At 35.5% G+C, this 13,145-nt stretch overlaps 1 protein-coding gene across 1 annotated transcript; it reads right to left on the bottom strand.

The window, feature by feature from the left end:
- On the bottom strand, window positions 1-12,855 carry LOC111388642 (dynamin-2A-like). The gene is made up of 22 exons (XM_023013396.1): window positions 12,428-12,855; window positions 9,901-9,951; window positions 9,677-9,797; window positions 9,433-9,522; window positions 8,887-8,948; window positions 8,618-8,732; window positions 8,130-8,472; window positions 7,504-7,651; window positions 6,830-6,931; window positions 6,605-6,724; window positions 5,949-6,032; window positions 5,721-5,848; window positions 5,401-5,485; window positions 5,093-5,231; window positions 4,441-4,517; window positions 3,976-4,032; window positions 2,564-2,705; window positions 2,317-2,465; window positions 1,837-1,950; window positions 1,689-1,756; window positions 1,292-1,461; window positions 1-531 (listed from the first exon to the last, which is right to left on the bottom strand). The coding sequence occupies exons 1-22, from the start codon at window positions 12,566-12,568 to the stop codon at window positions 287-289; spliced, it is 2,751 nt and encodes a 916-aa protein (XP_022869164.1). The 5' UTR covers window positions 12,569-12,855; the 3' UTR covers window positions 1-286.
- Window positions 12,856-13,145: the final 290 nt, after the last annotated feature.

Genomic DNA, 13,145 nt, shown 5'->3' with positions numbered 1-13,145 from the left:
TAATGTAAGAAAACTACAATTACTTCTCACAAAGCACGTCTCACAGCATATTTGAGCAAAATATAGATGATAAACACCAAAGGGGAGAAGAAAATTCCAATGGAAGTTAGTGCAAGTACATCTCAAAAATCAGAAATGGCAAACACAACCGCAAAAACAATATTGATATCTACAGAGATGTGTGTGACAATTCTATAAAGCTATGAGCTCGATACGAGCTCAAGACGAGTAGGCATGAGCAATCACCCGATAAGAATGCATGAATCAGTTATCAAAATTATATAATCTAAAATCTATAAGAAGATCCGGATTGAGGTGGAGCAGGTGGCAATCGATTAGGGGTGCGGCGGCTGCTGGAGTTTGAGCCAGAGCCCACGTCACCATTTTCAGCAGGGTCACTGTATCGACGACCGTGACCATTGGATGAATGCCTAGAGTCCCCATATGAATCAGTTGGGCCAATGGCAGCAGCATCAAATGCTGATCTCCAGTCATCACCTGATGAGGGTCTGGCAGAAGTTGGACTGCTTTCTGCACGTGTCAACAAGGAAAAAGTTAAGTTTTCATGTGATAGAAAGGATGCATGAGGCACATAGTATGGTAAGGTTGGAGCCCCCAAACTTTAAGCAAATTTCATGTTGGTCACAACTTTATTTTGCTCTAGGTACTTTGTAACTAACTGGTAACGAAGTTTTCAATGACCAGCTTGAAACAAATGACATTTAGTCAACAAATGAAATTTCACCAAAAGTCAAGAGACTAGCAGTGCATACACCCTCCATCGCCCCCCAACCCCAAATCATGCCAACATAGAAAATCAGAACAAAGAAAATCGTAGCTGAATTTTGAAGTCATAATAACAACTAGAATTGCTACTTCAAAGTACAAACTCTAAACATTATTATGTAAACAGAAATGTAATCTTGTTGTCTATATGTAGATCACGAGTTATCAGTCACAGCTATTATCCCTTCTTTTTTCTTTTTAACAGTCAAGAATGATACAGTTGTACCAAATTAATCGTCAAATCTTCATGAAGACTTTATTTCTCTTATCCTAACGTGCATGTTTTTTTGACTTCTCTAAGTTTATTCCAAATTTCCATATCATTGTTTTAATGCTGGTGTCCAGCACTCTAAAGATATGCACTATTACCAAAAATAATCCTTCGCGTGGGGATGCTAAAAATTCTCCAATGCAACTGGGGAATAGTTGCACAGGATTTTTTGCTCCCAAAGGATTCATAACACACAGTGTAGAGGTAAAGAAACCAAAATGAGATAGTAATCACCCGCTCCACCATTCGAAAAATCAGACACTGCAGCTGCCCGGTTATCATGAATACTAAGTTGCCTGGTGAGCTTGGAAAGAAGAGAAGACTGTTTTTGAATACGCTCCCTCTTGCGCTTTGTATTATGGTCCTCCTGGAGAAGCTCTTCAATTCTTGCTGTACTTTGGCCACTAGAAATCCACATCAAAATGAAAATGCAATGATGAGGCAAGAAGAATAACAATATGACAGAAATTAATAGAAAAAAAGTGATGTGCTTGGATGCATGTGAATGGTTACAAAAGACAGATCACCGAAATACTGTTATATTTCTCATGCATGCTTCTCAGACTTGATAAGAATACGACGACTACAAGGTAAATGGTATATTACATAAAGGTATAATAGTGGTGCTAACCTGACAGAACTGTACAGCTTATTGAGCATGTCTTCCTTAGCTTTTTCTACTTGGCAAAGAACAACAGCCTGAAAATCCCAATAAATTGCTTATCAAGACTCTGCTTCAAATAAACTGATTCACAATGAACATTCAGTTTGAAACTTACCTTTGGGACATTGGCAGCAAGGCTGTTAAGAACTGCTTCAACATAACCACGCACTTCCTGAGCCATCCAGCGAAGCTCTTCTTCTGGATCTGCAGGTTTTCTAGCCATTGTATCCTAAATGGTCCACCCACATGTTAAATATCTTATTATTAAAAGTCTTATAAATATCCTAACCAACTAAAAACGATGTTGCTCAGGTATACCAAAAATATTTAAAGCACGTTTGAAAGTTGTTTATGAACAGTTAAAATTACAAATAGATAGAACAAGTTATGGATAAGTGGATAATACTTATGGATCCCACAAAATATTTGTATAAAAAGTGTGTGGCTGATCATAAACAATTTATAAACAGTAGCCAAACAAGGGCTAGTATCTAACAGGCCAAACAGAACAAGAACTAGAAGAAATGAAAATTATGGAAAATTATGATATCATATATTAGAGCAGAAAGGCAATGAACTTCACTTAGTTACTTACAAGAGAACCATCAGAAAGACTTTGCCGCATGGAAGGGCCAGATTCACTCTTCACTTGACCTCCTTTAGAACTGATGACATTTCTCAACTTGTTTAACCATTCTGTCTTATCCGCCATACTCTCGGCCTTTAACACAACAGCACTATGAGCTGCAACATCAAAGCCCCGAGTGTCAGACCAGTTTGTAATTTGAGAAAATGACACATATATTAAAAATAAAAGATAACAACCAAAATTCACAATATACCTTTAAGAACAGTTTTATATTGAACCCGGCTTGTTAGTTTGAACACCAGACTGGGTGGTTTCTCTGGACCGTTTGCCTTTTTGTCCTTGGAACTTTTAGGAGGAGCTTCTTCTTCCTCAGATACATCTTCAAGATTACATTCCTGATGATATAACAATGTGTTTTGAACATTCATATACTTGACCACATACAATGCTGAAAAAATGGAATCTTTCAATAGTATATTTTTTTCCACCTTTCACCATCTTATTCAGAATAAACACTCAATCATTGTAGTCAAAGAGATTGGGAAAAATACTAACAGGATGCCAAAAAATGAACACAGAAGCAGAATAGCAAAAAATTCCAAGAAAACAAGCATTAAGTACAAAGAACTTTATCAACAATTTAGCGCCTGTTGGGTAATGATTATAAGAATTGAATTTTTTACCGTTAGAGAGAAAAGTGGATCCCACCTATGAGTGAAAAAGTCAATAATTGATTTTTTGGAGAGAAAAATTGTTACAAAATGGGGGCTTAGTCAACCCACAAAAGAATAATTATATGCATAAAACCTTGTAATAATGAACTGTGATTCTACATCAAAACACAGGAGAAGCTCTTATGTTGGAGGGGTTTGACTGTCAGTAAAGTATTAAAGGCATGGAAATTTTGGTTCCTTCAGTTGGAAAAGGGATACGAGAGCCTTCTTAATGCATTAAGACCTCGATCTCTTCGTGGAGAATCAAAATAAGATTTTTTTTCCTTTATTTTGGACAAGACAATCCACCACTCATGTCTTGAATCTTGGAAGAGAGAAAATGAAGTGTTCTGTTAGTAGTGTGACTTGCCTAAACACGTTGAATACGATGCTCCCCCCATTTTTACCGAAGTTATCTTAGGAAAATTAAGACAAACATAACCATACCAACACACTAATTTTATGTAACTCCACTTTCATATGATAGTTCTTCTTTCCTCTTATATTATTAATATCAGTTAAGCAACTCCAATCAATTAAAAATCAGATTTGCAATTAATTTCAAGAATGCCACAAACAGATTAATGGTACTTAAATAATTACAGGGACATAAGCATCTAGAAATGTAGGGGCATCCGAGTACAAAGAAACAAACCAATTTACATAGGAGATCAGTTAAGCAACTCCAATCAATTAAAATTCAGATTTGCAATTAATTTCAAGAATGCCACAAACAGATTAATGGTACTTAAATAATTACAGGGAAATAAGCATCTAGAAATGTAGGGGCATCCGAGTACAAAGAAACAAACCAATTTACATAGGAGACTAGGCAAACAAGAACCATAAACTTTTAGAAGCAGACTCTGAAACTTATCAAGAAAAAGATAACTCCCTCAAATTCATTTTCAAAATTTTAAAATACATAAAACAAAGGTTCATACACGTATACCTCCAAAGTGATAACACCACGGAAATGTCGCTCTTCTTGTTTATTGGTGTACCCAAGCTGCAAGAGGAGATTTATGAGTAGATATTCATCGCGTAAGCAAGAATGAGACCACTAAGTAGTGCAGAAGACACATTTAATCATCGAATACGAATACGATGCATTATTTCATTATAAAATGGTTTTCTTTGTTCAGTTGTACTCATTCCAGGAAAAAAAGGGCATACCACTAAGTTTCTACTTATTCAAAACACAGAGAAAATCTAAGTGCAATTGTTTAACCACAGATATTCTAGCTGAAAAGCTCAGAATGATTATCAATCCAAACTCCAGATTACAAAAAAATTAAAAACAACTTCTCCTGGTGAGGCATTGAATAAAGAGAAGAAAAAGTAAAAGCTCCACTGAGGTACTTCGGTAAATTAAAAATGGATATCCAACAATAAAAGGCTTTGCCGCTTTTTTCACCTTTCCAGTTTTTTCATTCAAAACAAACCATTTTCTACCCCAACCGTTAGTTTTGGCACTTCTCTTCAATAAAAACCCTGCAAATGGAAGAAAAAGGTACTCAATCAAATCATTGCCAGAATAAAAGTACAGAATAGAAAGCCCATGTAATGATTTTAGTATTGAAGAAGCCATTGCCCTAGTAAATCATGCATCAGGGACGACTTTAATATATTATTTGACAACGCTGCTATGCATGTCTAAAATAAGTTGTTTGCTTCTCTTATGCGATTCACATGAATAGTTCTTCTCTACACCTTCTGTCCAAAAACTCTGCCAGGTTATTTGCTCACAGTTGATGTATTAACAAAAAATGCCCAATTTATCAAAACAGCTTCAAACTACAAAAGTGCAAATTCCATGTGTAGCAGTACTTATATCACTGCTTTATTTACATACAGATGAAAAATGAACTGTCAGCACAGCTCACAATCACACGCTAAGGCCACCAGTATTAATTAACTGTTTCACAACAAGGTGAATGAAAGAGGTAATGAAATGTGACATATGATGCAAACATGATCAAGTCAAAGGTAGGCGGAAAGAACATGTGATTTTTATTGATGAAAGAAAAGAAATTATGACATCATTAAGATAGAATTTTTTCTCAGACCTGCTGTTATTTCTCCTTCAGGCCCCGCGGTTTTCAAGCCTGATCCTTCTTGTACATCTTTATCTTGCTGACTAGATTTATCCTTCATTGATTTTAAGCTCCCTCCACTTTGCTGGCCTCCTGTTTGTGGACTAGAGGCCTGAATGTAGCATTGAAGACATTTAGATGTACACAAAAATCACTAGTGTCTACGAACAGAAATATTTTACAGAAATTCTTAGGCATATTGTACTAGCCATGATAATGGTAGTTAAAAACAATAATCTCAGACATCCATATAAGCACGTTCATCGAGAAAAGAAGTGTACCCTGTTCAGTATGGACTGCTCAGCTTCAACACCTTTCTTAGAAGATCGAGTTTTCAGCTCCTCCTCGCGTCTCTGTCTATCCATCCTGACAAAAACCATCAGATATAGGCATTGTAAGAATATAAACCATCATTAAACTGGGAAAACTGACACAGAGATTGTGACCAAAAAATGTGTGGCACTACTCTCCCTGAAACCAACATCTAAGAAGGCAATGCATCAAAATAAATCTAACATACATAATAATCTTATATTCATCTCTCCAAAAGAATGAGATTGGGAAAAGTTAACAACTGCACCACCACAGTTGGTGAACATACCGCCTCTGCACCAAGCGGATAAAGTGTTGAGGTGGAACGAATGCCCGCTCCATGTCAACAAGGTTAATTACCATGGTTTTTGCTTCATTCTTAAATCCTTCCAAAGCAGTGGTGGCAATTGCCACAACCTAGCAAGTTAAAGAAGCGATCAATATTTACATGATGATTGAGCGAAAAACACATCCTTACACCTATACAAGTGATCGAATGCCTGTAACTCATGATTACCTCTCGCTTAAAAGGAGGATATCTACCAAGACCTGGAGTAGCATTTGCAGCAGCTGAGACAATATCGACAAGTACCCGGTGCACCTGTCCAAAGAATTTCAAGTATAATAGCCTTGAAGGTAGACCCAAAGAGTACAGAGCAGGAACTAACAGGATTTCATGCACAACAAAATAAATGGGTGATCTGATGTCAATGGCAGCTCAGCAACACGTAATATAGTGTATTAGTAAAAGAGAACCTCCTGAAGAAAGTACTTCAGCAGGGATAGAAAGACTTCCATAGAAATCAATTCACCAACAACAGACTCAAGAATCCATGGACTCAAAAATGGGAGAGGGACAGATGTAAATGCAATTGCAACAGAACCTCAATCAAATTACACATTTATTTGGATACCAATTAATAATTCATCAATTTGAAGCGAACAATGACATACACTCAACATCTATCTGGAACTAAATATCATCTTAGATGACTAAAAATAATGGTAAGAAAGTCAAATGGCATGGATGAGACCAGAGAAGATGACAATTCTTTGTTATTAGTGAGCAATCTAAAGAACATGTGGAAAACAAGAAACCAATTTGCAAAGAAAATACCTACACATAAGGAAAACGACACAAAAGGGAAAACAAAAGGGGTAACACTGGTTTACCTCATCTACACAAAGACGTGAAGGTTCTTTTGCTAACTCTAAAACACTCTTTATTAAAGACCTCAACCCTTTCTCAGGAGAAATAAGGTAAGGCTGATAACCATCTGCTTCCAGAACAATCTAATAACAAGGGAAAATGGTTATTGTAAAGGCAAATTAGAACAAACATGAAAACTTAAGAAGGAAATGATTACAATTGAAGTTACAGTAGTGTATAATACATACCCTCTTAACATTGTTTAAGTCAAAATGTCTATCTAGTGGGAGCTGCTTCATCCTGTTGGGGAAGTTACCCTCAAAACTAGCAACAACTTTCCACCCAAAACCCTGGAAGAAATGAAAAGGAACTTCAGAATCATACGCATTATCAAAGTAATAAAGCTAGACTATTTTCCCAAATCAATTCAGTACTGCACACAAACAACCAAAAACATAGACATCTTACAGAACTTAAGTGCGTCATGGAAAAGATAGTGATGACCATCAACACTACGAACAATCAAATAATAAAGAGAAAAACTCCATAAGAAATACTAAACAATTAGAATCCCATGTTTTATCATCAAGTGTTCAGAAAATAGGCAGCTCGATTTGGCTCTTGTTCGATTTGATTTTTTTCTCAAACCCATTTTCAACTACACAGTCTCCCAATTAAAATAATTTTACACGTGAATCAATAACTTTTACTTGATTTTCAACCACGTAATTTCCAAAAAAAATCACTTTTCAAGAAATCAAAATGAAACAAGGGCTTGATCTAGAAAAGACCGTATGGCATCCAAAAATACTCTTTTAGTCATGAGTGATGCTATCACAAATTTTTTCTTCACCCTAATTACTCAAAATATCTTCATAATTACACAAATTAGCCAAATGAGAATTTTCCACCGAAGCCTCACCTCACCAGTTGTAATGTGCAGGAGGAACTTATCCTCAAATTCACGGCAAAGCTCCAAAGCTAAAGCTTTTGTACCTTCAGCACTGTTAACCATTTGTTCACCAAGTCTGACTAATTCATCCTGCACTATTTGGGATTTTCCCTGAAGCCTGCAGTAGTTGTAAAAATGATCAAATAAAAGTCACTAGGGCTACTATGTAGAAAGCAGGGTATCCCAACTATATGACAAACAGTAAAAGAAAAATAAATTGAATAAAATCAGGTATTACGTGAGGGGGAGGCTGTAATGAAGACTGCTTCACTTTATTTCAGCTAAAGAAGAAAAGCAGCATTTTTGTCATTTGTTTTCAATTCAGTTCATACTCAGGTAATTATTTGCAACTATATGAGGTTTTTGCCTATAACTAGCTTTCTTTATTATAGTACAAGGCAGCAGTCCTATGTTGTGCAGAAAAACGGAGAGTGCTGATTCAGTGAATTTTTTTATATATTATATCTAAAGGGAAAAGGACTGTAAAATCTACCAAAAGCAATACTTATGTAAGTTCTTACAAACAGAATCAATCTCTTCTAAATGAATTAACTAAACAGAAATCAAAACACAAGAAGTTGGAGGAGGTAATATACCCAGACAGGAGATTAGGAAGCCTAAGTTTCATACGATTTCGGATTTGTTGAGCAAGGGTCTCTACCAAAGCTAATCTCCCTAGCTTACTTTGAGGAGCCCCCGGTAGTATAGATTTCAGACTTTCACTCTCTGCTCGCCATGCAGTTTCCAAAGAATTATCAGCTCCAACAGAGCCAGATTGAGCAGATGCTATAGTGACAGACTGACCAATCAAAGCAACCCATGGGATGTCAGATGTGCTTCGTGGACCTTGATTTGATAAAAGAGCCTGTACAGCAGCTATAATTTTTGGTTCTGAAGCTGCTTGATCTATCTTACTAATAATACCAACAGTTCTTGTACCTGACAAGTACAAAACAAACAATTATTGCTTTGGAGCTCCATAAAAAGAAATAGATTATGGAACAGTGGAATCTCCCAAAACAAAAAAGTCCAATTTCTTTTTTGGTGTTCAGGCATCAAAACCAAATAGATGCAGCAAACCTACATTCTCCATCAAGCTCCTTAGCAATTCTAATAGCTTTACATGTTGCAACTTCGGGAGCCTGAGAAGCAGGAATTACAACCAGCAGTATAGCATCACTGTGTTCAGCATATTGACTCTGTAAAAGAGAAAAAGGGATATTGAACTTCCAAAAAAAAGGTTTTGAAATCTAAACCTATTTAGAAGATCTATTTAGAATAAAAAAATTATTATTAATCAATGCAGAATAATATGGTTCAGAATATAAGAGAAAATGTTTAGAAACCACTCACTAATGAATCATCGAGATTGCCTTTTTCTACGCCAGGTAAATCAATTAATTTCAATGCAGGAGCTGCATATGAAGCAAATCAGCATGATATATAAAATATCAAAACCTAATATGTTAACACAGGCATTGATTAAAAGATTTTAGTATACTTTTTATGAAGTCTTTTCCCCCAGTAGTCAAAGAAACATCATAAGACATGAGATCATGTGCCATTCTTAAAGCTCTCACTCTCGCGTTTATCTTTATATTTAAATGTGTAACCAAGAAGAAAATCCATCTTCATTAAAACTGCAATCAGATTTTATCAGTTGGTAAGAAATGGAAGATGACTTTATATTGCCCTATTGCGATTGAGTAGAAAGATGAATATAACATAATGCTAAAATTTTCCAAGTTCTCTTTTCCATTTTTCTCATAAGAAAAATCATTAGAAATTGCTCGGCAACTAGGATCAATGGGTGAAGGTGAGAGGCTGAGAGCACAAGAACATGCATATTGACAACTTTATTAGTTGAGAAAATCAAATAATTTGTAAAAGCACACAGACCTGTACTTGTTCGAAGCTTTAAATATATCTCATCGCGACTCTTGCTTGAGATTTTGCTTAGTCTGTCCTGTAATGAATGCCGAAGGGCACCTATGATGGGCCAAAAACAAAAGAACAAACTCATATGGAATCATGAGACTGAAAGATAACATATTTCTTCTAATTTTAAAAATGAGGAAGAGGGTGATTAATTCAATGCACATTGCATGATGCTTCTGGATCACAGTTCAGGAAGAAGCCTCACTTGCGGAAACTTGTTGAGATTTACTATCAATCTGCAAAATAATTGATTTGCTGCTGAGCGAGCTATCCCTCGTCAAATCAATACAAATTGGAGCACGAGTGGCACCCCCTTCACCAGTTGGCTGCATCATAAAATATTAAACTTGCAAATATTAACACCCACTAGGTAATGAGTGAAAATTAATTTCAAAGAAGACACAAAAGTTTCAATCAAAAATTACTTACCAATGCAGGATGCCCAATTAGACTATTCAATACAGCAGACTTACCTGCACCCTGAACAATCCATCCACATTAGAAGATCCAGTCATTCCCGTGATAAAAGAAGACAGTGCAGTAAAGTGACAGTTAACGGATCAAATCTATATATCACCTATTATTCAATCAATAAATATTTACTGGCTACTACCATTGTGAGATATTCATTTGTCACCAAATTCATCATAGGTGTATTCCTAAGGCCAACATTTATAGCGTAACCATTCTCTTGCTTCATGTCATATATGAAGCAAAGCAGAATAAGATTTCTTGAAACAAAAATGAGATTTGAAACTTGAGAGTTTTGTCAAGAGTAAGTTTATTATAATGAACTTGATGAATGAAAAAGTATACAAGCCTTTATTTATATAGGTATATTAACCCATTAATCCTAACGATATAAGAAAATTAAACAATGTTCTGAAAAAGAAGGAAAACTAAAATCCTAAATTCTAAAGGAAACAAAAATCCTACTATAATAGCTACAAATCCTATTATAATAAAAACTAAGCTCCTGTTTGATGACCATTATATTGAAAAATTGGAGTTTTGAATAGTGAGTTTTTGGAATGTGCGATTAAAAAGTAACGAAAAGTTTTGGCTTTAAGTACAAAATATTTTATTATGTAAATATATGATTAAAAATGAATGAGAACGAAAAAGTTTTTTTTAAAGGGAAACAAACATGGACTAAATTCTATCCTATTTATAATGAGATTGCTCTAGATCATTCTCCCACCCTGGAAAAAAACTCGAACCCTAGTTTGTTGAAAAGGGAAAATTAATGAATCAAGAGCGAAATACTACAACAATCTGCCATCAAGTTAAGAGGACTTGAATCTAGCTTGGATTCGAGAAATTCAAGCCCAAAAAAACTAGTGAAGAGTTCTCCTTCACTTTGAGTATCATTAATTTCTTCATATTGCTTTCGTTGGGGCAACAAGACTATCTTCCTATCATATCACCAAAATATGTAAGTATTGCCTCAGACTTTGTAAGTGAAGTTGACGTCAAATAGCCAGGGTATTCCTAAAAGGACATGGCATGCAACCTCATCCTTGTAGTACTTCCTAATAGAAAAAGGAACTTTGCAAACCTCCGTCTAAACTTTCAGACATTTCTTGATGCATGCAAGTTTAGAAAGGGTTGGGTGCCTTTCTATCTTCAAGTTTAGTGCCTTCACTAGTGTTTTGCATAAAATTCTCACTATTGCCACAATCGACAACGACATTACATACTTTTGTACTGATTGTACCGCAGGTACGAAAGATTTAAGTTGTCGAGTACCATTCTGTTTCCTTGGAGCCAAAAGAAGTCATTGTAAAATACAATTGACTGCATCTCCATCATCCCCTACAATAAGTTCACCACCTTCATAAGTCTCCACAATTTCTAGTTCCTCCTCTATCTTTTCTCTACCTTCGACAAAATTAAATGTTAGGTATCATTAGAAAGATGACCTCTTTGACCACACCTAAAACTTTCTTGAGGTTTCGTTGTACGTAAGCATCAATAGTAGCCCAAGATGGTTGACGTTGAACATTACCCCCTTTAATCCAGTGATTGCCTACTGATCACAAGTGAAGGTAGCTCGGGTACGCATTGCATTTTCCCTACCTGACTTGGCCATTTCGAAACCACAGCTTCAGCGTCTTGATATGGACATCGAGAATTATGCTAGCACATAGAGTTTATTAAGTTAGTTCTCAACTTTTAATGCAAATTATACTGCATAAATTGAAGTCCAAATGGGCCGATGTGATAATTTGTCTTGGATTGCCAATTTTAGTCCCCAATATATCTGAAGACCGAGACCTGTTGATCAACTGTCTCTACTAAATTAACTCACTAAAATTCAAGAGTGATTTTCTGGGAGTGAAAAAATCCTCTTCTGCTCTTTTCTGATTTTCTACAATGGGAGCTAGCTCAACTGCGAATCTGAAATCAACTCATTTAGGGAAAAAACAAAATAAATAAACACAATCTAATTTTTCATTTAGCTGAAGTTCACTGATAACTATTAGCATCAAAATCAAAAACTTAAGCAACAATGTTGAGAAGTTCTTGTCTTTTTCTTTATTAAATGGAAATGCAATACACAAGTACTGAACAATCTCCAAGGGCACAGTGTGCACACAATTCTTGTGCATTATTCTGTAAACACTGCACATTTCTCTAGCATGTAAAGAAATCTCATTCTATCCAATCCGAGACAACTACAAAAGTTATGATTTATTTCATCATTACTTAACCAATCCAACAAAATCAATTCAAACACACGGCCAAGTCATAATACATCACACCAAATTATCAATTAAACCAAAGAAACAACTTTACTCACGTCAGATAAGAAGGCAAATTCATTCTAATTCCATTTAGATCAAAATTATCAGATCCAAAAAATCAGCTAGCTCTAGAGATCTGAACAGGGAAAAAAAAGGGCAATCCTAGCTATCAAAATACGCAAAACAAGTTTAACAAAAAAATGACGTACGGTGTTGCCGAGAGCAACAACGTTGAGGAAAGTGGAGGGGCGCCTAGACGACGACGTTTCATCAACATCTTCATCGGCTAGCAACGCCGACGCTTGCCGCATGGAATTGGCGAGCTGCCACAATTCATCGATCGCATCCATCAATTCAATTCAATCCAATCCACTCTCTATCCCAAAGATTCAATACACAGGCCAATTCTGTAGTACCAAAAACCACGAGATCGGTGCACAAACCGCAGCAGATCCAATAGTATCAGAGGAGATCAAGAGATATTCGTAATTTATATGTATAGATTACATAAAAATTAGGGTTCGTACGGATAGAAATGGAGATTTGAAATTGAAAGTTTGAACTTTTGAAAATCGGTAAAACAGAGGAAATGAGTGGAAAGAGAGAGAGATGTGGTGCTATGGTGTGAAGAAAAGCTATTTAAAAATATTTTCCTTTGCTCAACAATAAGAAGGTTTTTGTTATAAAATTACTATAAACAGTAAACTCGAACATATAGCCCGGTTTGATCCTATTAAATTAAATTTTTTTCTTTTATATTTATAACTACACAATCTTTTATAAAATAATATTATACGTAAATTAAAATATTTTTCAACTACTCATTTTTAAAAAAATATTATTTCACCCATTTTAATTTGAAAAAATAAGGGCCAAACGGGGCATAAATACAAATATTTTTAAAGAATGTTTGGTGAAGATTAAATT

The sequence above is a fragment of the Olea europaea genome, unplaced genomic scaffold (assembly GCF_002742605.1).
Source record: "Olea europaea var. sylvestris unplaced genomic scaffold, O_europaea_v1 scaffold512, whole genome shotgun sequence".
NCBI classification, from domain to species: Eukaryota; Viridiplantae; Streptophyta; class Magnoliopsida; order Lamiales; family Oleaceae; genus Olea; species Olea europaea.
Note: the sequence above shows the minus strand (reverse complement) of the source record. Positions and strands in the feature narration are given on the sequence as shown.

Bases quoted from the DNA above. Each gene is read 5' to 3' on its own strand.
- LOC111388642 (XM_023013396.1), bottom strand. From the start codon at position 12,568: ATGGATGCGATCGATGAATTGTGGCAGCTCGCCAATTCCATGCGGCAA. The intron at 8,949-9,432 runs GTCTGTGTGCTT...CTTCATATGCAG, and splicing joins AAAGCTTCGAACAAGTACAG to CTCCTGCATTGAAATTAATT. The intron at 4,518-5,092 runs GTCTGAGAAAAA...TTCCATTTGCAG, and splicing joins TGAAGGAGAAATAACAGCAG to GGTTTTTATTGAAGAGAAGT.